Genomic DNA, 27,661 nt, shown 5'->3' on the forward strand with positions numbered 1-27,661 from the left:
TGTTTTGTTGTCTTGTTATGATCTGTTTTTCCTATAATACAGAAAGGATAGATATACATGTAGAGATTCACACATGTGGAGAATTTCTAAACAGTTTATGGGAACAGATTATATAATGCACGATGTAATGGACAGATACTCTGAAGAAGAAAAGACACTAAAATACCCAGTGCTAACTCTGTAGTCTTGTGATATAAAATCTAGCAATAATATTATTCACTGTTCAGAGTGATATTAGTCTAGTCTCTTATGTCCAATTTCAGCATACATAAAGATGAGGACAGCTACTACCAAGAGAAGGAGAGACATTATGGCAGTCATTATTGACTTCCCCAATGTCAGGTCTTGAAGACCTAAAAAGCCTTCATCATCGTGTTATGATTAGATTAGTTCTATAATGTTCAGTATGTATTCAATGTGTGTGAAGATGGGGACAACTATTTGGAAGAAAACTAGAGACAATAGATAGACAGTGAAGATCTCCAGTGGACTTGCTTTGAAATTGTGTTTCTTAAAATTGTTTCCTTATGATCTGTTTTGTTCTGTTTAATCGTACCCTCTTTAAAATTTAAAAAAAAAAACCATAAAAAAATTTAATTTTGAGATGGAATTTCACTAGTTTCCAGGGCTTAATGAAAGTCCTGCCTAGTGAAACTTACAGTCCTCTTGCTTCAGCCTCCCTAGTACAGTAGCCAGAATTACAAGCACATGCTATGTACCTGGCCAGTTTTTGTTTTAAGCAGTTCATTGACTCCTTTGAAAGATAAAGAACCGGCACCCTTTCTTGTCTTGCCCCACCTGTCCCACATACTTTTTACTTCAACTTGAACTTAGCATAATTTTGATTAGATGAGCAATTACATGATTACAAGTCTGGTGATCATGCAAAGTTGTTTTCTTTGTCTTTCTTTTTCTGGAATAACAGGTTTTTATTTTTAAACTTTGTTCAGTTTCCTATACAGTTATATATAATTTGCCCCTAAAATCCCTCCATAATTTTTCTTTGTATATATTCAAATACACTGTACATTTCATCTATCTTTTTTTCCCCAACTCTCTCTTAGAATATTCTGAAGTCTGCTGCCATTTGGAGATGTTCTTTTACTGTTCCACCATTTCCTTTACCTTCCTTTATTTTGGATACTGTTCTCTGGATTTTAATTCATTGCTTATTTCTATTTATTTTCTAATTTTAGAACACTCATCTTCCATTAGATTCCTTTCAAAAGTAATACATTCTTTAAGCCTATATGCCATATTGATGACTGCAGAACTATGAATTGAAAGTCATTTTTATTCCCTCAAAAATGTAAAGGCCTTCTTCTGCTGTCTTAGCTTTAGATATTTCTGTTGAGAAATCCAATGCTATTTTGTTTTTGTTTGATTTCGAGTCTTTGCAGGAAAGGTGTATAAGCCTGGGTGTCAATCCTTTTTCCAGGACCCTGTTTTCTGTTATACTTGCCGCCCCCAGATCTAAGACTATCTCAGTGGCTCCACTTCTTTCTGCTTCTTTACTAGTGGAAGCCAGGAGGTCACTCAGCCGCATACTGTGGGGAAGGGAAGGTGGGGCATCCAGTGTCTCCCTAAAGGGGTCTTCGGCAAGTCCTCCTCTTCCCAGCCCACTTTCAATCCACCACAGCTGCCAGTCCTTAGGTATTTAGGGTCTGATGTGAATAAAGTTGTTCCCAGCTCTTCCTTTGCTATTGATTTACCATCTGGCTCTTGGGGAACAGTTTAAAAATGTACCATTTTATCTGTTATTCATTTTTCCAAATATGCTTGCTAATGTGTCATTTTTAGATTTTTTCCTCCACTCTGGTCTTATATCTATTAGAACTCCCTTTGTTGTCATTTTAGTGAAATTTTAAGAAGGGAGAGGACATGCATGTCCTGTAGGGTGAAATTCTAGGGTATGAGTGTCAGACAGTGAGACCATTTTTAAAAATAGATGTTTCTTTAAGAGCCTCTTGAGATTTTAGTGTTTTGCCTACACAAATATAATGAAGTAAAATAAGTTTAAAAGAGAAGAGTAGTAAGTCACCTTTGTTTTAGGATATGCATTTGCCCAGGAGTCACCAAGGGCTTAAATAGGAAAGTATAATGCCTTGCACCTCCCTTCCTCGTCACATATTTGCAGGGGACCATGGCTCGTAACTGATGCCATTCTTGCAATTCTGTGGCCAACCTTAGTTTAAAATAACATAAAGATTTTGGTCTTTTTAAAAAATAAGTCGGGTTTCCCACTCTCACACCTGTCCTGATTTACTTTTTTTTTTTTTTTAAAGGAAGATGTTTTGGGAAATACTGGCTATATTCTCTCTGGATGGAGATCTTCCTAAAGATTTTTTAAAGTATCTTGTGGGAAGTGACACTGATAATCTCAGGAAGATGAGCACTTTTATACACCCTCATTTTCTAACCATAATTATCTCTGTTCATTTACCTGCTACATGCCAGGAAGTGTGTTAGGCTTTTTAAGCATGATTTCTCTTGTCCCTGTACAGTGTATGTTTTAAAAGATGCTATACTATGATTAATAATGAGCACCATTTAAAGAGTGGTTACAGTGCAATGGCAGGTTATCTTATTGAATCCTTTGCACAGCACTATATACTAATCTCAGCATTTTCATTTTATAAATGAGGAAACTGAAGTTACTGGTTTGGCCACTGACATCCAGCTGATAGGTAAAGTAGCCCACATCTGAGACCAGGTCTGCTTTATCTCCAAACCCATAATCTATTCTTATAGTTTTTGTTTTTAAAGAAGTTAATAAGGCAGCTTTGAATACATTGTTTTATCTAAGTTTATACTAACTAATCCAATAAAGCACCTATTTTGAACTGAGAGATTTATTCTCAGCCTGAGAGGTTTGATTAAAAATGCCAATATTTGAGTTCATCATGTCAATCTCTTACTAAGTGTGATTTTTCATAAATAAATTTTTGGGATAAACCTGAGAGGTGAAATAGTTTAGTTATAATAGAGGAGTATAGCTATTTAAGGAACTTGGTGGTGAATACTTTCTTGAAGCAAATAAAATAGTAATGCAAATCATTGCATTCTTATTTCTTTCTATAAACACACATTTTCTCATTCTTCATTTGTTTAAAGTGCTTGGTTGACAGACGCCCAGGACATGGAGAGAGTATACATATTGCTTTCTTTCATTAACTATGTGTGTAGCCTTAAACATTTCAAGTTTTACTGCATTGTCACAGTATAATGCGTGAGACCAACCCCCATAAAACAGAAGCATTATTTAAAATAGAAAATGGTAGGCAGAAATCAAGTGGAGTCAAATATTCACAAGAAACTCAGTGTCCTTTATTTTTACCTCTTTACCTAGATGAGCAAAGTGATACCAGGGCAGTTAAACAATTTGCCGAGGATCACACAGTGTGTTTTAGAGCTGAGTTTGAACCTGAATTATCTGACTCCAGATTCAGAGCTCTTTCCATCATTCTAGAGGGAAAATGTGTGTCAGGAAGAAGAGCTGAATTGCTGTGGGAATACTGGTGGAGACCAAGCATCCAAGCATGGGCAGTGGGAAAGTTAGAAGCCTGCAGGGCAGATGCTAGACACCGCGAGGAGAAGATGCAAGCATACACACATGGGTGCATCCACCTTCACACCACAGCAAAACTCAGCGCAAGATCTGTTGCTTAATTTCTTTGGTAGCTTTGTTCTTTATAAACTATGGAGTAGCACTGTGTTTTACAAATTTTCATAATCTGATCCTTAGAGTAGTGACTGACTCTGTGCAGTGATCAATAGGATGATTGTTATCTCTGAGTTGGATCTCACTAAAAATAAAATTTAGGGGTAAATGTGGTTGGTCTAGTATGTTGCATTAAGGATAGATTTGACATTCAAAGTATTCTTGGGCTTAGAAAACTTGACATTTTAGGCTAATGTAACACAATAAGTCAAAGGTATCTGACTTATTGGTTACATTATCTATTGGTTACAGGTATCTTATGAAGCTGTAATATCATCTGTGACAATATTTTGTTTGAATAAATTATAGATTTAATTTATTCTAAGAAGGTTTTTAAATGTTAATTAAACTTGTACTCCAAGGTGAAATAATCAGTGTTCCTGACGCTTAGTGGGAGAAAGAATAATTGTTTACATGGGAGAACATATATTAACTGAAAACATTGTAAATCTGAGACATGATCATTTTGGAATTTCCTCATAGTTAAAGAGTGGCCAAATTATGTGAAATTTATCCCCTCCCTCTTGTGAATTGTACTCTCAGTTATGAGTTTGAGTTCTTTTCATATGCATTCTTCTGGGTATCTAAGTCATAGTGTTGCTAGACTATTGTAAGGCTTATGTTAAGAAATCAAAGCATTCCTGTTACCATTTACTTGGTGTTTGGATCCATTGGCCTGGCAGTAACTCAGGTAGTGCACAGTTGCATACATCAGGGCATTTGCTATGACCCTGTGCTGGAGTCTTTCAGCTGGTACAGCTCCAGACATTTATAAACTCATCAGTGACTTCAGGAGACAGAAATGAAAGTGATGCTTGCAGTGATATTTTATAGTATTTAAAATCAGTTCAGAAATCTGCATGGTTATCCCCAAGACAGAGTCAGGGTATCTCCTACTTCCATTCAGCATGCTTAATAAATATCCATGTGTGTACTTTATCCTTAGAGGTATCTTGCCTTTTGAAGGATGCTTTGGTTTTGGTTGTGACCATATATCAGTTTTGAAATGAATTCAAGTTAAGGATCTCAGAGAGCAAAGGTATCTTACAGTGTAATTCTTCTCTGCAGTCTCATGTCTCTCAGGGGCTTATCTTATCAAAGATAAGAAAATTGATGGCACATATAACTACTACACATTTGGTCTCTGGGGCATAAGGATAAACATAATATTTTTCATGTCTACAAATTTCTTACATACAGCATAGAGAAAAACTGACTTTGGAGTGCTCATAGTTTGCTCACTAAGATTTCTTCTAATCAGCAGTTCAAGGCTGAAATCTTTAAGTCCTAGAAATGGCAGCATTTGGAAAGGAGATCTAAGTAGATTCACACTTAGCCACGAGTTCTCCATATGATGAAAATTAAAGTAATTGTAATGTAGGGTTCCCTTAGCAGAATACCACTTTTTCTTTTGAACCAATTATTATTTTAGGCCATCTTATTGTCTAAGAAGTTATAGCATTACACATTCCTTATTTTTAAAGCAAGAGAATATAAGGGAAGCAAATTAAAACTAATAACATTGACTCATATTTCTAAATAGTAAGAACAATATCATAGAATAAACAATAAACTCTAATTTTGTTTCTTTTATTACTCTTTTGGCAAAAATTATGAGCAAAGACACTTACAATGTAAACGTCAGTGGTTCAAAATCCTTTGTCAAGCCCTTTTCTCCCTCTCCTGCCACATTTTAGTTCAGTGATGCTTTGTGTAAGTCACCCACATCGTGCCTTATGTGTGCTAGGCAAGAGCTCTGCCACTCAGAGCACTTTTTATTTTGAAACAAGATCTCTGTAAGTTGCCCCAGGCTGGCCTCAAACTTTGGATCCTCTTCCCTTAGCTTTTAAAGCCCCTGGGGCTCCAGGCATGTACCACCACTGTTGTACCCTTACTTTTCTTAGGTAGTTTTTCAAAACATGGCCAGAATTGATTGTATAATGTACCTCAGATCATGTCACCTGCTAGTGGCTTTCCATTACTTAATAATAAAAGGCGGAATCCATTCTGTAACCCACAGTCCTGTGGCTCTTTGTGCCTCAGCATCTGCATATCCTTGTTTTACCCATCCATCCCATCCCATCTGTGCTCAAGTTACTGCTGCATTTACAATTAAATAGCTTACCCTCTAATTTGGCCATCTTTGATGTGGCCTCTTCCTGCGTTGCTTTTCCTCAAGTCCTGACTGTATCACCTTCCTTTTTTGATCACTGATTGATCTTACCGATTGCCTTTGTGATAGATTTTTGAATCACCCAGTCCAAGGGGAACTTCCCATAAATTACTACCAAATTACTCTCTTTTGTTTTCATGTATCTTTTATATAAAAATATTTATTGACCACCTATTCTATGATGAGAAACATAATAATGTGCCTGCCCTGAGTGGAGCCTTCATCCCATTGAAGAAGATAAGTGAGCTCTGCTTCCTGTCACTTCTGCCCAACACACTCTATTAAGTGAAGTGGATGATTTGTGAACTCTGTGCTGTTTTAGCTCTCCTGGACCTGGAGAGGATTTTCAGAAAGCCCACTTTTTGTCACACTCTTCATATGCCTCTGTGAGGTCACCTCCACAGCTGGGGAGGTGATCAGGTTGAGCATTCAGCACACTGCCACTGTGGTCCAGCCCTCTGGACAGTCACTCTGTCCTTCTTGAGTGAGCCACATTGTCTACTTTCTGTTTTGATTTGCTCATTTGTAAAATGGAGTAGTCTTATCTATCTCACAAGTTTCTTGATGATTTAATTATGAAAGTGCTTGATAAATAGAGCTTCATCGGAAAGCTGCTGTTTTGTTTCTAATAAAAATAATTTTCATCATCTTCACCCTTGGGTAACTGATCTCCAAACTGACATCTCTAGTAGTTGATTATACATTTCTATGTTACTCACAAAATGACCATTTTCATCTTCCAACAAAGCGAGTTACCCTTCCCCATTTCTGTGCTTTGGGGATCACATCCTTTCCCCTCAGATTGTGTATCCAGGCACTCCAATGTCACCTCAGTTTTTATTTGTTAAATCTCTGGAAGCCGTTCTTTTCCACCTGTTTGCAAGCCAGCATCTAAGTAGAAGTCTTCACCTGCCATCTCCTTTTGGTTGACTTCTAAGGTATGTTCATCTCTCCCTTTTGGGCTTTTCCTTCCAAACCAGATGAAATCCTGGCATTATTTGATCTGCTTATCATATCTTTGTCTTTCTCAGAACTTTGAGAAATACTACCTTATTATCTACATGATAGATTTAAATTCTATTCTTGTACTATTTAAAATTTGTCATAATCTGACTTCAACCTACTTTTCAGATTTGATCTCCTACTATTTCTCTTTCTGCTAGATGGATGTGTTTCCTGGTCTTTGTCCCTTGGCTGTACTTTCCAGTTCCCTCTACTCACTTGCTCATGCTTCTTGTTTATTAAATTGCTCTTTTCTGTTTATTCCCATCCTCTTCACTATTTAGCACTCTGTGTGATTCTCTATTTTAAAAGAGTCCTGAGTTTTCATCTTCATTTCTGCTTTGAAGCTGTGTTCCACTTTGTTATTTACTTGCCTATCCATGCCTTCCTAGAATTTTTGGTATTTTTTATAAAACCACAGAACAATCCCATAATAGACACTTACTACTGGGTATAGTTTTAAGTTGTCACTGGTAGCTGGAATTTTGTTTTAAACTGTGTTTTTCTAAGAGTGTAAAGCAGGGCCCCTTGCCTAGAAGAGTGGGTTAAGATGTGCTCATACACAGAACAGGGACTCGGTACTCTTACTTCATTCACTTTGAAAGAAACTAGGTCCGGTTTCTCAGAGAACTTAGTTATAATTTATCAAACTATATGTATAGTATACTATAGTATGTAAATACTGATTTAGCCTAGTGAAAGAACCAGTATTTATAAAAGATTGTCCCAGGAATGATGATAAAATAAAGTCTATTTAGATAAGTACTAAATGTCATTTTCAGGTGTTTTACAGTTTGCTAAATTCTCATCTGTTCCCTGAGAACTTGACTCTTTTCCTGTTCATTAGAAAAATACAGTACTGAATAATATTTGATTTGTCTCAGATGACCATACTTTATTTTGATTCTGTACTAATGGCCTATTTTTGTTTTTCTACAGTACTTTGGAAGTTTACTTGTCATTTTCTGTGTAGAGCTGGCTTGTGGAGTTTGGACATATGAGCAGGAACTTATGGTGAGTTCAGAGGAATCTAATCACAATCTAAAACAATACCAAGTTCAGCTGCTTAAATCATATGCTTTAGAATAGTTTAGACATATGATTGTTGATTTAAATGTTTAGGCTGCATGATAACAATAAACAGTCCAAATACTTTGAAAAATAACATTTTGTTTTCTGTGTTTAAAGGACATTTTTATCCATAATTTGGTATATGATGCTCTGTCTTTAATTCCACAGACTGCTTAAACGTGAATATCACAGACTAAAACTAGTACATCATCTAAAATAGTTTTACCACTTTCTTAGTTAAAAATAGGAAAGATTTGCTTGTGCAGGGTGATTTCTCTGCAAATGTTTTAGCATCTCCTTAAAGCCTGATAAGATGCTGACTACAGCAAAAACCAGTGACCAGGAAGCCTGCATCTCCTGTTTTCCAATGCTGGTCCCTGTTCCACTTCAGAAGAGTGTGTTTAAGAGATGCTGTATGTTTACTGAAGTCTGGAAACATCCTCACAGTTTGAGATTTAGCTGCTTAAAAACAGCTCTTTAGCACTTCTTTTTCCTCTTTGGTTTCAGCCATTGCAACCACTGGAACCACTTCTATAGCTATGTGAGAGTCAATGTGGATAGGCATTTCTTAATTTTAACATTGTACTATTCTGTTAGGTTTGCCACTTGCTGTCCACATTTTTTTTTTTTTTTTTTTTTTTTTTTTTTTTTTGTATCAGGAATTGAACTCGAGACCTCATGCTTGCCAGGCAGGAACTGTGCTTCTGAGCTGAATCCCCAGCCCAGTTTGCTCACTTCTGTGGTGAAAGTTAGTGCATTTATTGCCAGTGAGGGGGAGAGTGCATGTCTGTGAACGCTAGCTGGTCTATGGAGTCAGGCCAAGTTTTCCCAGTATAAGCATTGTAGAATAATTGTCTCACTAAAATGGCGTTTCAACATGTAGTGCTTGCACCATCTGCAGTAGGAGTTATGAGGGGTAATTATTAATAATGTTCATTCTGGGGCTCCAGCCCAGATGTGCTAAATCAGAACAGGGAAACTGGGGGATAGGGGTCGGGGGAGATGTCATGGTCTGTCCATCAGCATCGGGAACAAGTTCTCTAATGAGTTTTAAACATTTTAAAATTCAAGAACCTTTAAAAGGAGCAAGTAATTATTTCCTATTTGTTTTGGAGAGAATAGGTGCATTGGGCAGTTGGGTAATAAAACTGAAGTCATTTCTGGCACTGATGCGAGTGTTAAAGATTTTATGGTGAATCTGCTACTGTTTTGTGAGGCCGTTTTGAATGTTAAGTGGCAACTGCAGGCTAGAGCATGCTGTGCACGCTGCAGCTTCCAGTCAGGGCCACTGGGGCACCTGCACTGCAGGGGACCTGTGAGGACACTGGGGCTTCCAGTGTACGCAAGGCTCAAAAGAAGAGAGAATTGATGAAAGGTTCAAAAGTCAGGGCAGGTGCTAACTGCACTAAGACAAAGTGAAGAACTTTCTTCAAAATAAAATCTCCCCTTGAAATAGTAATTCTCTGACTGTCTTTGAGAATGACATTGTCACACAATTCCTAGGAAGTTTGTATATTTAGGAAGACAAAAACAAGTTGGAAACTCTGTTTTTGAGTGTTAGTGATAACAGGGTTGTCTCTGTTGTTTATCCATTTTCAAGTAATAAATCTATATCCCAGATAATAAAGCACGCTTGTAACTAACTCTTGATCCCCTTACCTCAGTTTTTGACTGTGTTCTATTTGGTCAGTAAAAGATTTTTAGAAATAAATTCGCTTTCTGAGGATTTTTTTTTAATAAATGGATTGTGTAACATTTTTGCCATGCATATGATAAATCTCATTATAACAAGGCTAAAAGGAATGAATGTAAGGTGTTTGAAGGTATGTTTGGATTCTGACATAATTATAAGAAACAAAAGAATTGACAGGCCGCACATGGCTTGAGTGTGAACACTAGCGGAGTACACACTGCCAATTCAGTTGAGGGCACACATCCTGTTTTGCTTGTGTAAATCTTCCCCACTACATCAACAGGATAGTGTAAAGGCTGTTTAAAAATGAAATGTGGAAAGCAGTGATTTTTTAATTGCTCACATTTTTATGGCTTCTGCACTAATAACAGTGTGAATGAAAAGTGCTATTAAAGTTTATTATCTGCCAAAGTTTGTAGGACCCAAGCTTTACATAGACTGGGCTTTGTGCTTTTAGCGGTTCCCTGCGAGGAACCAGTCAGTGTGTGTTACTTTACAGCCAGATCCAGCAGTTCATGCCAGAACCTCAGTGGTCTCCTCTATTTTCTTGCCACATTTGGTCTCAGATTGATTGTGGTCACAGTGGAAAAACAAACTGTATTTATTTTGGAGAGTAAAACTTTAGAAAAGATTGTTATATTAGCTAAGTGAAGAGATTTGACATCAATCAGTCTGCTTCCACATCATTTCTGTTGTTGGTTCACGCTCACCTCCTATTCATGGGTCCTTCTCTAGATAAAAGCTGTCAATAATATTGGTTTGGATTGTATATTTCTTGGGGCCTTATTTTACTTCCATTTATTTTATGCCTCAAAGAATTTGCAATAATACTAATTTATACTGAATAGCTGGGACTTTGGTTAGTTCTGTGAACTTTACTGAAGCCATATGAAAACAAAGTGTATCCAGTCAGCCCATTATCTGGGCATCAAAATTGTATGCGCAGTGTTTGGGTATTTTATTTTGTGTTGCATATGTCGAAGTAATAAAAAAATCATCAGCAGGAAACTGTTAAAAAAATTTTAAAATATTTATGTGGTCAAGACTGTTTATACTATTTCTAATAATAGTTTTTTCATAAAAAGATTCAAAAAGTTCCTAATCTTGAGTCTTATTAATCTTATTTCTGCCTTTTCTTTCTCTCTTTTTTTTTGGGAGGGGATGAGTTCTTTTTTTTTTGTCTTTTTTGAGACGGGGTCTCATTATGCAGTTCAGGCTGGGGCATGAGTTCTTGATCTTTATATCATTTAAAAAATTTCAAGCTTAGTGATCTGAGCTTAATTTAGGCCACAAGCAAATATTAATTTAAAATGACATTTGTCAGTTGTACTGCATTCCAAATATGTGGGTCAATAGAGGAATGATTGTATTTTAAAGTATGGGAGTGTGTCCTTCAGTGTGTGTGTTTAGGAGTTGACAATTTGCTTCTTATCTCCAGGTTCCAGTACAGTGGTCAGATATGGTAACTTTGAAAGCGAGAATGACAAATTATGGCTTACCTAGATATCGGTGGCTCACTCATGCTTGGAATTTTTTTCAGAGAGAGGTAAGTGCTAAAATTTATAGAGAACAGAATATAGAATATGTGTGACACTTTGAAACAGATGTGCAGAAGTTTGGTTATGTTCATTTTTTTTTTTTTTTTTTTATTCTCACTAAATTGTCCAGGTTGGGCTCAAACTTGTGACTGTCCTCACTCAACATCCCAAGTGCTGGGATCACAGGCACATGGCCCTGCACCCTTTTTGAAGATCATTCTCATTTGGACGTTTGGAGTCAGTACATATATCATCATTGGCATGGGATTTGTAGTTAAGGAGAGCTTGGCTCCAGTTCTCATTCTCCTGCTTGCTCTTGTGCTTCTATAATTTACTTAACCTCCTTAAACCTCAGTGTCCTCACCTTTTCAACGGGGTTAATAAAAGTACCTACCTCCTCAGAGTGTTGAGAAGGTTAAATATCAAAGTTGAGTTTATGTATTTGTTATTTAGCTTATGGTTATTATGGATAACATTAAAATGTAGGGGCTTTCGTTTTTTTTTTTTTTTTTTTTTTTTTTTTTTGTCTAAGCATATAAGGTAGTGGACCCATCCATTTCAAAGGAAAACTGTTTTTAGATGTTTAAAATCTGTTGACTTGAAGTTAATCATTGATATTGCTTGCTTCAAGCCCAGTTCGCCTTCCACGCCATTTCCTTGTGGTAGGAGTGACATTCCCAGATAATCAAGTATCTCAGTTTCCTTTTGTTTCTGTGAGTGCTGGGCTGTCAATCTTATGAGGATGAGTATCTTACCTAATCGCCAGCTCCTTGCCCAGTTCCTCTGTCATGGCGCTGGGCAGAGATTCAAATCCAGGGCAGTTTTCAAATGTGGCTTTTTGTGCTACGGTTGTTGAGAGGGTTAAAATTTATGATAACACAGATTTCCTATTTATTTAAACACTTCCTGACTTTGTTTATTTACTGTACATTTATACTAGAAACAACACAGAGGGAAAATAAGTAATGCATTAAGGAATTTACATCTCCTGTTCAGCTACTGTCTTGCATAGCTCCCCAGAGTTCGTCATTTTCTGGGATTTATGATATGAATCATTCTGTTAAAAACGTAGTGGGGTTTTATGTTTTGTTTCTGATGGGAACCGGACCTAGATGGACAATACTCAAGCACTGCAAGGAGCAGCATGCTGTCACTGGACTTGTTACATGGCACGTTCCCTTCCTCGCATCAGATGTTACATGACGGTGAAGACCTCTGAGCACCCTATTTTTTTAAAGCCCTTTCTGTTAGTCTACTAGCACTGCCAGCGTGACGTACTGCAGACTGGGTGGCTCATTACAAATTTATTTTTTCATGGCTCTGGAGGTTGGTAGTCTGGTCCTGGCAAAACTGGTTTCTCTGAGGCTTTTCTCCTTGGCCATCTTCTCCCTGTGTATCTTTTTGGCATCCCTCTGTATGTCTGTTTAAATTTCCTCTCCTTATGGGGATGTAGGTTGAATTGGATTAAGGCCTACCCTAATGGTCTTATTTTTACTTAATTGCTTCTAGAAGACCCTGTACAAGCACTATCACATTCCAAAGTTCTAGAGGCTATGAATTTGGCTGGGGAAACATGTTTCAGCCTATAACAGCTCTCTTCCAAAATAAGATAAAGGAGAGAAAGTCAGCTTCTTAACTTCAGTTCCTCTGATTCCCCATTCAGTGCTATTTTGTACATACGTGTCAGTTTAAGACCATTCTTTCTTTGTTTGGATTTTTTGTGTCTTTTTGATACAGGGTTTCATTATGCAATTCAGGCTTACCTTGAACTCATTTTGTAGCTCATGCTGGCCTCAAACTTGTGACAGCCCTCTTGCCTCAGCCTAGTGCAATTTATTACAAACTTTTTTTAAAAAACTACTTTTTAAAGATATACTTACTTATTTTAACAAAGTGGTTTGACTGTAGGCTGTGGAGAAAATTGAATTTTCGATATGCTGGCCTATAACCTTGGGAAGTTATTAGACCCGTTTGGGACTTCAGTTTGTTCATCCGTAAAATGGTGAATGTATGATATTTACTAGAGTTTAAAACAGTGTTGGCAGGAGTAGAGCTTTCTACACTGTAGCATTAAAGGAGACAGAAAAAAACAAGGAAATATTGACCATGACCAACATAATGTTGTTGTAGCTTGAGATTTATCTAAAGTAGAGTTTTCAGAAAAAGTTTCCAAATAAAGTCACTATCTTCTATTGAACAAGAATGACAATTACATAAAAAAAAATATTTCAGTGACTTAGTAAAATAAAAAATATCTGTCATTGAACATATTTTAAGTTGTTTGGAAAAGTCTTTTCAGTGGAGCACCTCATTTCCTGACAAAGCTAGATACTTGGGCTGCTGCACTGTAAATTGAGTTCGAATGTTTCAAGAACTGCCTTCCTGTCATCAGCATGAAAACCGCTCATGTCATCAGGAATAAGAGAAATTTTTCCGAGTGTGAGAATTCAAAGACAGACTTGGAAATTGCAGTAGTTTAGGATTTTTACAAAGTGAAATCTTTGTCCTACCATATTTTTTAAAGGATATTCACTGAATTATGTAAAATATGTGATGTAAAATTATGTTTGGCTTAAACTATGATGTTTATGTTATGCTCATAGCTTTTAGAATTTGACTTACTTTGTGATATTTATGGTATTTCTATGGCTGTCAGAACAAGTTATTAAAGGAAAATAGTAAAAATATTTTAGATTCATCTCAAAATTATAGTATTACTCAGATTTTAGTATTCATTATAATACTCAAGATGATTTTTTCTTTTTAACCATAAGTCAATAAAAATTCAAAATAAATTTTAGTTTTTGTTTTTGCATGAGATATTCAGTATTCTTCAAAGTTGATTGTAGTTAAACTTTGAAATAGTGGTGGATTGTGATATTTTATTACACAATGTTAATCTCACACACAGAGTAATCTCTTGGGCTACATAATTTGCATAGCGAGTCACTCTTGGCAGAGTCCATCTCCGTTATTGCCATCTTCCTCGCCTCTGACTCTATGGAAGAGTACTTCTCCTTTTTTCAAGAGCAGAACATTTTTCATGATAGTTAATTGTTCTGAATCCAATCTGTGCATATCTTTAAGTAGTGTTTCTAAACCTATAACAGAGAAAATTTTCTCTTCTCTTTGGTGAAATGGGACAAAAAAGAACCTATAGTTCTCTTAAATATAATTTAAGAACAAAAATATATTTTTTGTTTAGTCTAATTTCATTTAGGGCCAGGGATGCAGCTCAGTGCCACAGTGCCTGCCTAGCAAACATAAGGTCCTGAGTTTGATTCCTGGTATGATAAAAAGAATCTAACTTCATTCAAGCTAAAGGCACATTATTTTTTTCTGAGATTATGATGATAGAATATGGTCATTTATTTCAAAAACATCACTTTGTTGAATGAAAACTCGCTGCCTAAATTTGTTTCTTTCTCAGAGTTTGGAAATTTTAGTGGTTAAGAAATTTTATGATGTGGGCTTTGATCAACAAATCTTCCTATGGAGATTATGGGAACTTTTAATATGGTATTCAAATTTGTTGAGCAATTGAAGCCAGTAATATCCATACTGATTGATTTACCATTCTTTAGTGTCTAGACGTTAATAGTAAAGTTAAAGTTTCAGCTATTGGGTTTGTTAGGGTGTGTGTTAAATCTGTCACTCTGTGACCAACTCTGGAGGCTCTTAGATGGAAGTGAGACCCATTTACACATGAGTTGTTTTTATGTGCTGGAGGCACTATTGTTCAGAATTGTTCCATTATGGAGTGGTTAGCCACCATGTGCCTCTCTGACATTGCCAGTATCAACATAGAATCTACACATATCGTTAGGTGATGAAAGAAGTGAGTTCAGCTCTGAGAACAAAAATTTGACAAATCTAATGTTTAATCTCCCATAGGTTAAAAAAATATTGTTGTAATTTTTAAGTCTGACCAATAATTCTTTTTCAGTTTAAGTGTTGTGGAGTGGTGTATTTTACTGACTGGCTGGAAATGACAGAGATGGACTGGCCTCCAGATTCCTGCTGTGTTAGGGAATTCCCAGGATGTTCCAAACAGGCCCACCAGGAAGATCTCAGTGACCTTTATCAAGAGGTAAGTCCGGCCATCTGTGGTTAACTTACCTGAGACAAAACTTTTCTAAAAATAACTTTGAAGAATCAACAATATGCCAGTGAAAACTTTCTTTTCTGTGTAAATTCAAAAGATCTTACTCCCCCCTCTTCCCCCTTGTTAGCGGGAAATAGGATAATGTTAAAACCCAGTATAAAAATCTTTGGAGAAAATGAGATTTTAAAACTAATTCAATCATGAACTTTATTATGTGGAACCAAGTTCTGTTACCACTACCTAGAGATCTTTTGAAAACAAGTATTTTCATCTGAGGTAGCTGTCTGTAGATGTTTAGGAAGCACAGGGTGTGGTGTTCCTGGTCAGGGTACATATTCTGTTGCCTCCACAGATGTAGAAGAAAAACTTGCTCTCGGGGAAAATATTACATGCTACTCTATACTTCCCCCTGCTGGTTGACGACTAGTGATAGTTGGTTTTAGTTAGCTGGTAAAGGTTTGTACTTGCTAGGATGTAATAAGACATTGAATATATTTGTGTGTTCTGAAAGAATGTATCTGAATCATCAGTTACTGTTTATTAGCAAAAGTTTTCATGGTTCTTCACTTGCAGTGGAGAGTTTCACATTGTTAGCAAATGGAATCATATTTTTAAATTAACATATAGAATTGTACTGTATAGTCTAATAGCCAATCTGTGTGGTTATTTCTATCAAAATTCAATAAAAGCAAAATTTCACTTCATTGGTTGCACTAGCTACATTTCCAGTGCTCGGAGGTTACGTGTGACTAGTGGCTCTTGCACTGGATAGTGCAAATGTGGGACATTTTCATCATTACCAAAAGTTTTATTGGGCATTCTTGGTCTAGAATAAAAAGTAAAAATATAAATCAGATGGAAGACAAACTACTTAAGGTGAGTATCTGGAACCAGTTCCCAGAGGTATCCCCATATACCTGGGTAGTGCAAAGCACTGTTAAAAAGCTTGATTTAACACAAAATAGCTATTTATACTATTATATGCTATGGTGAATGCAATTTTTAAATGAAGCACATAAGAATTTACAACACCCATTTTTACATATTTCAATATATAATTACTTTGGATATTATACTATTTTCCCAAGAAACACTATCATGCAAAATGTTTTTTAGATCATTTGTCAGTCAAACAGGTATATAATTTATACTTATTACTTATTTTGAATGCTATATTTAACTAAGTAAAAGAATGTTATGTACCTACCTGCATGATCTCTAGTGCTCACGTCTTCTATGTGAGTAACTTTTGTTTGTCAGAATAATTTAAGAATATTCAAGATTATCATGTTCTGAGCTCCGAATGCATGCCCTGAAGAAGAATGTCAAATATTTTTCAAATTTTTCAGAATTGTGCTAGATTGCTAGATTGCTAGATTGCTAGGGCTGCTTTTACAATGTACTACAAGTTAAGTAGCTTCAACAGCAGAAATTTATTGTCTTACTGCTCTGGAGGTTAGAAATTCAGAATCAGTGCTCCCACAGTGTTAGTTGCCTCTGAGGACTGTGAGGAGGAAAGTGTTGCAAGCTTCTTCCCAGCTGCTGGTGGTTTGAAGGCAACCCTCACCTTACCTTCCTTATCAGATGAGATCCTCCTGGCAGGTGTCTGTCTCCGGATTTACCCTTTTCATAAGAACATCACCTCACACTACAGTTCATCTTCCTCAGGTGTGGCTTAATCCTAACTTCATAACAGTTGCAACAACCTTATTTTCAAATAAAATTACACTGAGGTATGAAAGTTAGGATTTAAACGTGGATTTTGGGAAAACACAATCTAATTCATAATAAGAATTATTGAAATAATTGAATAAGTCAGCTCCTCTTCTTTAAAATAGAATCAAAATGTTTATTTTCATTCCACATTCACGCCACAGAAGCCTTGTTTGGATATTATTGTTTTGAATGTATTATGTGTAGTAACATTTGGCTTCACTGAGAAGGAATATACAAGGCAGAAGTAATAGCACAAAACATTCTTGGGTCAGTGTTTCTAGGTGCCTCAGTAATTATGTGAGATCTTTTACTGTAGGTGAAAGCCAGTATTGTATTAGCTGCAGTCTATAATAGGATGGTCAATTAACAGATGCAGCAAAATCATGTTCATGCCATAAAATAGAAAGCTGCATTCAATATTTATAAGATAGTATACAATGAAAGTGTAATTGTGGATATTCAAATACATTATATCTCACTGTTAGGCATTAATAGAATAGGTGATTACAACATAGATATGTGTAGACATGTGAATTGAAGCCATCAATTTCCCTAATGGGAAATCAGACCATTTGTTGGCCTTCAGAAGTAGCAAGTCAATATTGAAAATTACTGTGCTGCGCAACATAATGTAATTTCTGCTTTAGTGATCAGTACTGATGATGTGATTATAACTCTGACTTGGATCTGGGGATGACAAAGCATAAGTTGAGGAAAACAAAAGTTTCCTACAAGTGTGAATATGGACAAATTCTCTTCATTTTATTCAGCTGAAAAGAATTCATTTTAACATTTAAAATCATTTTCTTGGAAGAAAGGCACATTTCACCTTTAGTATTTTATTTTGGATTATTTTCATTAGTAGTACTTTATAATGGGATACTTTAAAGATATCTATAATTATTGAAAGAAACCACACATGTGCATATTGGTAACCTAGATTATTTTGAATATTTTCAGTTTTTGTTCAAAAGACTTTCAGTAGCTAGCTGGTGTTGTCAGTTATAAGATTTTCTCTAGATATAGGCTTCTGGCCAATTAGGAAGTTCATTATCAGAATAATCTGTTTTTGCATTTTATAATTAATAACAGATGCTGATATTGATAATTAAATAGTACATAATTATATGCATAGTTGATTTACAAAAGTGGATCATTTAGTAGCTTTATGGTATAAGTGCAATTAAATCTGTAATGAAAAATAAGACTTAATTCCACTTTGCCCTAGAGAACATATGTTTCCCAATTGCAGTGTGTCCAGTGATAATCCAGTAGGAAGATGAGGGTCTAAAGGAAGAAACAAGTGAGTAACAGTGGGAAGTGTTTGGGATATTTACTCTTAAGTTAAAAACACTAAAGTGTGACATTTTAGATGTCTTCAAGTATTTCAAAGTTCATAATTCAGAACAGGAACTAGACATACGCATTGTTGTTCCAAGAGCCAGAAGTTACAGGAAGAAAGTTTTGAATCAATAGAAGGAAGACCTTGCTCATCAAAATCTGTCCAATTGTGAGACAGGCTATCTTTCAAAATAATGTATCTCATCACTAAAAGTATTAAAGTCAAGGTCATATAACCGTGTCATTGGGGGTGTAGAATGGTTTTTTAAATTAAAAATGAACCTGGAATACATGAACTTCAAGGTAACTTTTATCTTTCATATTCTGTAAACTCAGAGATAAGAACTGGCTTTAGTCCTGTAATCTTTCTTTGGTAATCTAAAATCAAGGAAATAAATCATTCTCAACCATCTGGTGGCCTGCCTGGTCCCTGACCCAATAATATTTTATGACACATTTTGAAACTTGTGAAAAATGGTAGGACAGAAATAGAGCAACAATTGCACATTTTAGAAACATTCCTATCAAAAGTGTTATTACTTTCAACATGGAACTCCTCCAGTGCTCTTAAGAAGCTACATACTTGTGGAGAAATACAGGTTTAAAAATCGCAGAAGAAAATAGCTCTATCAGTTTACTTCCCTTCTATTCATTCATCCAAAATGTTTTGTGATTATCTTCTGAATTTCTCATGCTGTTCGGAATTCTGGGAATCCGATGGAGAATGTTGCAGGTGAAAATATGTGCTCACTGATGATTTATATTCTAGTTAATGATGTAGACACTTGTAAATACAGTAGAAAAATACAGTAATAGAAAATAATTACAGGAGGAAGTAAGCACTTTAAAGGCTGAATAGGAACAGGTGGAATCTTGTTGGTAAAGGAGCTACTTGAGATGGATAGGAAAAGAATATTTAGAAGGGAGTGGTTGAACTGAGACCAGCTGATGAGAAGGACAGAGCCAAATAAAGATCACAGAACTGTATTTTTAGCTTATGGAAATACAAGTTCAAAGACTCACTCTCAGGTGGTCCAGGCCCAGATTACTATTTCCTACCCTGTCCTTTGGAGTCATCTGTGTAACCATGATCTCCAAATGCTGTGTGTCAGAACTGGCCTCAGCCACACATCAGACTCTGAGTTTCACTTAGTAAAAATGCAAGTCAAGAATGCATCTCATCCTTCTCCCAGTGCTGAATTTTCCAATATACTCACTACTAAAGTGAGTCTTGACTTGATCTGAAAAAAAGAAAAGCAAAGAGAAAGAAGAAGAAAAAAATAGCAGGTAGAAAACAAGTCTTTATATAGCAGGGCTGATCAATTTCTTGCCCATGGATATGGTCCCTTCTTGGATGAACTTCAAGGAGTGGGTGATACTGCCAAAATTCTTTTCAATATTTTAGATGCATTTGCCAGGGAATAGGATCCATGGCTTCCATCAAATTTCTTGGGATTCAGTTGTAGGGAATAGTTACAATTTTTATCTCAGATGGGAAACAAAGCATAAATAGCTCCTCAAAGGGATGGAAATGCCATTCTGCTCTCTGTATGCCACCTCAAAAAAATAAATGGAAGTAAACAAGCTCACACCAACCCTACTTCAAATAGACCCACTCCAAATGGAAAACAATATGGGACAGAAAGACAAGCAAAATGTACCTCCAGAGACACATTTCTTTGTTTTGTAGTCACAAGAAAGAGTATAGCTAAAATATATTGGCTCCTTCTTCAGAGAAGTAATATTCTTAGAAGTTTATGTAAGGCCTGCAGGGAGAGATACCCTCCAGGCAGCTGTGTTTCTTTGGGGACACTTTTCTTTTAGACCTTGAGACTTTGAGTGTTCCATGGATTGGGTGTGATTTTCAAACACTCCTAATGATTTTTAAATGACAGATAGCATTGCCCCAAACCACTTATGACACTTCAGATGGTTATTTCTTCTTATGATATCAGAAACCATCTACAAACAAAGGAGATGGGGAAGGACAGGGAGTGTGGAAGTAAAGGAATATGTTTTTTCTCCAGTCTTGGCTCCCAAAACAAAGAACCTGGATATTTGCAAGAATGTATAGATTTCTACACCACATACACAGACCACAAAGGTGCTCTTCAGGATTAAAGGTCAAGACAGCATCTAGGGGGAAACAAAAATAATTATTCAGTGATACTTGTCAAAGACAATAAAAAAGACTATTGAAGTAGGTACTTCAGGGTTCTGCAGTGGTTCAACTCTGGCAAATTTGGTTCAACTCTAAATACAACATGAATGACTAGGAATTTATAATCAAAGAGCAGGATAAGAGGAGCAGGATAGGAAATTACTAAGACAACACTAGGAATAAGGAGAAGTTCTTGCTAACCCAAAACAATAAAAGTCTTGCTGAAGACATGCATGGTGATCTAGTGTTTCCTGGGGAGGAAGGAGTGTATGGGGGTTGAGGAAGCTGACTAGATACCAGAATCGATTAATGTGAAGAATGGGGAATTCTAGCTAAATGGACTTAGCAAGATTCTTGGTAAAACTCAACAGTGCCAGGTGAATGTGGAAGTCTGAATGTCAAAGGCTTGTTGAAAAAGAGCTCAAGGGAGCTGAGTAGAGTTTGGTCACAGAGGATAAATTTTGTCAGTGGCTAATGCTGTCAGAAATTTTTATTTTCTCCATGGCATATTATGTTTTTTGAGCTCAGAGTTGCAAATTTGGACTGTTAGCCTCCAACCAGTTGATGATGGGTCTTGGCCTTGCCCATCTCCGGGGTACACTGCTGTCTTTGGAAATGGTATTTGTTTTATAATCAATATATATTATATATATGAGCAATAGCTCAGCTCTCAGTGCTTTTTATTAACATTCCTCTTCTGTTAGCATCTTTGACCAGTTTGAAAGAGTAGCTGTAGATAATCTCTATTTGTTTTGACTAGTAGAAATAATTATTTATATAATGTTTGTGCACAATGTTCTATTATCATAAATGTTGCCTCAGGCATTCTGTGCCAGAAGTGAAGACATGGCAAAGTGCTGTGGGTTAAAAATACAGACTGAGGCAGGAGGATCATGAGTTCAAGGCCAGCCTGAGATACGTAGCAAGTTTGAGGCCAGCTTGGAACACAGTGAAAACCTATCTCAGAAAAAGAAAACAACAACAAAAATGCTGTGATGGGAAAAGAACAGCGTGGACTTCTGGCAGGTTCTACTTAGTTACAGAGTTAGTTATTCTTAGTCTAGGTAACCTTGCTTTTAGGTTTGGGACTCTTCTAAGGACTAAATTTTTTTCTCCACCTGGTAAAAAACAAAATTAGGAGCAAGAACTAAAAGGCAAGAAGTAAGAAGTAGTAGTTTAGGCATCTAGCCAGGAACGGGCCAGTTACACTAACATGAAGTTGGCCAGGTCTACATAGAAGGAATCCCCATATTAATGACTAGAATATGAGGTAGGCATTAGATAACCTGAAATGGTGCACAAAAAGGAACTGATATCTTTAACCACCATTCATCTGATGATTGAGATATGCAGTGGAGGGACATAATAGTTGAATTAACTTATTAGCTTTCTAATCTTCGAGGATAAGTAGGTGCTAGGCAGGATAAGTGGTCTAGCCAGGTGCACAAAATATTAGAATGACTGGCTGAAAAAGGTCTGTCAAGGCAAGGGGCACTGATGCAAAGCAAGCATGGTTGGAACTCAGGACGTGGTGTGGGCTACAGATGCACAGGGGCTGAGACTATAAAAAGCCCTGTGTGTCCAGCCAACATGTGGCTTGCATATTGAAGCCTGAGTAGTTGCCAAATGAAGCAGCAAGTGTATTCACAAATCTGAGGCATTGTTATAAAAGGAAGACTTGGGATAGAGTAGTCACAGGATGATGATTTATTATAATAATAAAACTGTTCTCAGATAAACACACAAGGAGCCTCCTGCCAAGATAGTGACTGTAGGCAGCTTTTCAGGCTCAGTGGTTATTTAGATGGAATATCCCCCAAGAAGTTTCATTCTCAGGATTCTTTTGTATCAAGTCAAAGACTCTCCCTTGGCCTCTCTGCTGACTCCATTATCTCTTCCAAAACTGCCAGCAGGATCAGGTGATCAGGTTGACTCAGGCTTGCAGTGGTATCTGTTTTATCATTCAAAGCCCTTCAGGACCAGTTAGGGCACAGTGTATGTGTGTATGTGATCCCTTTTATCTTTAGGCTTTGCTTGATCTAATCAGGCCTCAAACTGTTCATTCAGTTTCGCTTCAGGTATACAAATGCATTCTTCTTTCACTCTCTTTCTTGACAAAGATTAATTACGAGTATCTTGTTTCCTATTCACTGTTCAATCAGACAACTTTTCCTCCTGTGATTTTTATTAGTAAACACTTGCAATTTTTGCTCTTAGAAAGAGCTGGTATAAAAGCTTTTTATAATAATTTGGCCTGCAAAAGCACCTTTATCAATAACAATTTTAATTGTTGCTTAAAAATCAGGATACTAGCTAGAATTGGAGAATAAAATAGGGTGGGGATTTTGCAGGAAAGATTGTATATTGAGGCAGAATTGGGCAGCAGCTTTTTGGTTAATTCATGTAATTATAAGGAATTCAGGTACAGCATTAAAATGCAGAAGAGGAAATGAATGTGAAACATTTAATAGGGAGAAAGAACAGGATTAGGTGATGAATTGGCTATAGGAAGTGAATGACAGGGAAGCTGAAAGCTACTTGACTTTGATTTGAATGCTGAATAAATGAAGAAGCCATTTATGGAGGGGAATTGTTAGAAATCTACTAGTTATATTTTGGGAATGCAGGTTTTAAAGGTTTTGTTAGGTACTCATTGTACAGAATCCCATTAGGAAATATGGAGCTTAGGAAGCAACTCAGCCAGAAATAATGGATTTTGTGTACTAAATAAAGAAAGGGCAGATAAGAGTGACTTGGATAGGGTGAAAATTTGTATCTCTTTTGTAAACCATCATCTGGTTCAGCCAAGCTCACTGGCTTTGTGCTGAAGTTTGTCCAGGGGTCAGACTGGTGAGATATGTTGCCTTTTGAAATACCTGTGCTCCAAAGTTGTTGCCATTTTTCTGCAGTTACAGCCTTAGAGTAAAGATAGGAAGTGGGAAGAAACACATTTTTTGCCTGGATGCCTGTAATCATCACCTCTGCTCATCCATTACCAGGACTCACATGGCTTCAACTTACCTGCAAAAGAGCCTGGGAAATACAGTCTGCCTGAGGCGGTGTTCATTGTATAACATTAGTTACTATGGGAGAAATGGAGAACAGACTGGGAGTGGGGTATTGTAAGTCTACTGCAGCCTCCATCAATGTGTGAGAGGCATGAAAGGAGATAAAACCATATAGAGAGGGTGTGAAGCTCGCACCCGAAGGCAGAACTCAGGAGTGTCAGCACTCCATCAGGGGTGAGGCACTGACTGTAGGCCCAGTGAAAGAAACGGAAGCAGGAAGGTGTGAAGGGTGGTGCCCTTACAGTTTAGTGTCCCAAAGTGAGGAAGCGTGGCATTGGTTCAGAGGTTGAGTAGAATTCGAGGCCAGACTTAAATCTTTAGTCTCCTCCTTACATAGCAGTGTGAATTTGGGCAAATTTTAACCTTACTCTGCTTCAGTTTCTTCACCTGAAAAACAGAGATAATCAGAATGCTCTGTAGTTTCATAAGCGTTCTTTCTTTCTTCTTGTTTTTTTTCCCTTTCTTTTCTTTTCTTTTTTTTCTCTTGAGAGTTAAGTGACTGAACAGGTTCGTATTTGATACAAATCACCACTTACACCTGTGAGTGAGAGAAGTCAAGAACTGAAGTACATACAGTGGAGAAACAAGAATATGTTTTTCCTTCCCCACTCCAAGTTCATGGCCAGCACTCCTATACCAAAAGATAGGTGAACACATTTATTTAACAGAAGTTTTACGTGTTGAGGGAGTGTTCAGGAATGGAGGTCTGAAGACTGTATTTTTGTGCTAAGTCTGATGAAAGAAGTGGATAACTGTGGAGAGACAGGATCCGATGAAAAGGGTGCACCGGTAACAAAGTGGGCAGGGGGCCCTGCAGCAAGGCCTGTTACAGATTGTCTCCAGTGCTTGGGGGCACCCCTCCCTGCACCTCCCCTTGATCCATGCGGATCTTGGGGGAGAAAAGGAGGAGTCAGGAAAATGACCTTCCTGGCTTTATGACTGACTTCATGAGAGAGGCACTCGGGTTTATGTGCCCCACTTTGGGGATAAAGGGAGCAGGAGAAGGGAGGGTGAAGGCCACAGATGCTTCCTGCTTCTGCAGAACTCCAGTCTCTTTCATTTCAAAAGCAGCATGCCAAGGCACCATCCTCTGGGGTGCTGTGCTCAACCCCTGCGTACACATTGGGTTTTTCAAGTAGGATCCTCATTTATATAGCTAAATAAGTAGAGATTTTCAATGCATTCTTTCATTAAAACTCTAAAATAATTCTTTGAAAAAGGGATAGTATTTTATGTCCATTTCAGAGATGAGAAAAGCAAAGTTTGAAATGGCAGATGAGCTTATTCTGTGTCGTAGGGTTGATCGAGTCTGAGTGTATTTGACCCCAAAACCCAGGCTTACAGACCCTGAATTTTTCAGATGTTGACTCCAGTGTCAGGAGATAGTTGAGTGTGTGCAATATTCTTCATTTCTAAACCTCAACTCCTGCAACTAATACATAAGATATTAATAGTAATGACTTCATAGTAATGCTACAGAGATAAACTGACCACTAGATGGAAACCCTTCACACACTACTTGGCTCATGATGAACCCACATTTTCAGTGTACAGTGGTGGCTAATGACAGTAATTTATTGAAGTAAATAGAAAAATTGTAGCCTACAATTAGATTTTTAACCAGCTAAATTGCCACTAGTTTTGCTTGTAAAAAGAGGGAAGTGTCCTTTTCATGGTTTGTGCTGGCCAAAGGCAGATTTTAGACTCAACATTTTGGAGATTTTTTTTTTTTTTTTTTTTTTTTTTTTTTTTTTTTTTTTTTTTGGTGCCAGGAACCGAACTCAGGCTCTCGCGCCTGCCAGGCAGGCACTGCACCGCTGAGCTGTATCCCCGGCCCAACGTTTTGGAGATTTGATGGTTTTCCCTTCTCCTTTTTAGATAAACAATGGGGATGTTATCAACATGTAAACTTTGAGGGATCCCTGAATGTCTTCTGTTCAGCTAGGCAAGGGACACTTCCCACAGCTGGAACTGGCCTCTCTAGGGACTCGGGTTTCCTATAACTGTATTTTTTGGTAAAGTTGAAAAATGTAGAATAAATGTGGTCTTCAAAATTTAATGATTCTGCCTGTGATATGGGGCTGTTGTGAGAACTTAATGAGCTATAAGTTTTAAGGTACTAAAAAAATAAAATAATCTTTTTCTATTATATTTCCTATGCATTGTTTAGCTTTATTCTTTAAAGAACAGGAAGTCTTACAGTGAGTTTTATTGCTTGTGTATTTCTTTTCTTACACGAGCACTTATTTCCCTGTTGAGTTTAAGGTTATCACTGGATAGTTTTTGATCCAACATGTTCAATATCTGTAAATGTATGACCTCATAATCTAATAGCGTTTAGTTCTTTATTTCTGGAAGAAATAAGAACTGGAGATTGCATATTTCTACCTGATAATTAAAAGTCATTTCCAACTTGAGAATTATGTTTATCATCAAAATTCAATTATAAAAATATCAATATTGGCTTGTATTGCAACCTAGATTTTATTCATACTTTATGGAGTTTGATTTTTTGGTGTGGGCTGTGAATCCTGAGTAATTTAAAGTCATCGTGTGCTTTCAATTTTAGAAGCTCACTTTGGAGATACATAAGAATAATTTTAACTGTGTAATTTCCCCAAGGAATGAGGCATCCTGACATGCCTTCAAATAGACTCCAGGAGATGTAAGGGTGCATGCTCTTTCTCTGGTAAAGGCAGTATTGTTATTTATAATACAATGAATTGTTGACCAGAATTTTAATATTACAGCCAGTAAAGTAGGTTACACAGCAAGTCTTATTCATACCTCTGAGTTATGTGAGGTCATTAATTAGGGCTAATACTGATTTACTTAGGAAGAAAACATATCCAAGTAAAATCAACTCAGGCGGTTTCATTTTGAAAAAAGTAAATAAATGTAATTTAGTTCTTTCCTATGTGGAAGAAAGTACCCTTTCTGAAATGAAATGCAGTTTTGATCCCTAACATTTCTGTTACCTCTTTTGACTTACTCAACTGGAGTTTGTTTGTAGAACTGGTTACCTATGAGCACTATAACACATAGTATCACCTTTTTTATGTTGCAAGTTTCTACAATGCTTTCTAAGATATCAAAGAAATATTAAATTTTTTGCATTATAGAGAAAGTTTTGCTGTTGTGTTTACACTTGTCCCATTGAATCAGGTAGTTAATGCAGCATAAAAGAAAATACAGTGAATTGATAACAAAGAGGTAGAAGTAGAATCAGAAAGTCAAGGCTAAGTGGAAGAGTGAGCAGATATGCTTACCATGAAGACAAGCAGTCGCTGTAGTTGAATTCCGTGTTTGCCTCTGAGGTTTTTGATGGCTCAGATGAAAAGGAAACAGATTCATCTGATAATTCTAATGCAGAAGAATAAATATTCTAATATTTCAAAAGGAAAAAAATTCTAAAGAATTTTCCTAGTGGGATTTTTATATCTATTGTTCTTAAGTAACCTAGGAAAATGTCTTCAATATTATATTTCACATACAGATGACATCTTATAGTATTCTTTATTACATAGCACTAAAATACATCTCAAGAGCATGAAATACAAATTAATGAATTCTAATGACAAATTTGAAGACTAAATTTTTGTCTTCTTTGAAAGGTTATCTATGTACTTTGTAAATTGAATGAAGAAGTGATAAGATTAATATATTGTTTTAAAAACTGAGGAATCTATATGACATTTTCATTAAATAAACCACATTGCTTATCCTAACATAGAGATAGGATTCAGGGTCAGGTAATCCAGAAAGAAGCCAAGTGCATAACAGTACAATTCTACATCTGTTCTTCTGAGGAACCCAAAAGTCATTCACAATAGTCCTGATTGTCTTAAAATTTTATTGCACTTTCTGATTTTTCAAGGTTAAAACTATGTCGTTTTCAAAGAAATATTGACAAGATCATAGCAGCCCACAAGAGGACCATCAAAATGATTAAATACATGCATTTGAAAAATTTGAAGAAATGGGGAATAATTAGAGGAGTTTGGTTAAAGAGAAAGTTATGACTTCAGACATGATTCTCTACTGCTAAAGACAAGGGATGAGTACAACCCCA

General features: G+C 36.6%; 1 protein-coding gene across 1 annotated transcript in view; it reads left to right on the forward strand.

The window, feature by feature from the left end:
• Window positions 1-27,661, forward strand: part of Tspan12 (tetraspanin 12) — a 63,837-nt gene that overhangs the window by 28,364 nt on the left and 7,812 nt on the right. Inside the window, exons 5-7 of the mRNA XM_063241622.1 lie at window positions 7,836-7,910; window positions 11,099-11,206; window positions 15,145-15,288. Coding sequence (XP_063097692.1) covers window positions 7,836-7,910; window positions 11,099-11,206; window positions 15,145-15,288 — 327 coding nt within the window. The remainder of the gene's footprint in view (window positions 1-7,835; window positions 7,911-11,098; window positions 11,207-15,144; window positions 15,289-27,661) is intronic.

Source organism: Cavia porcellus, unplaced genomic scaffold (assembly GCF_034190915.1).
Source record: "Cavia porcellus strain 051 isolate PalLab524CR breed Dunkin Hartley unplaced genomic scaffold, mCavPor4.1 scaffold_2, whole genome shotgun sequence".
Taxonomy (NCBI): Eukaryota; Metazoa; Chordata; class Mammalia; order Rodentia; family Caviidae; genus Cavia; species Cavia porcellus.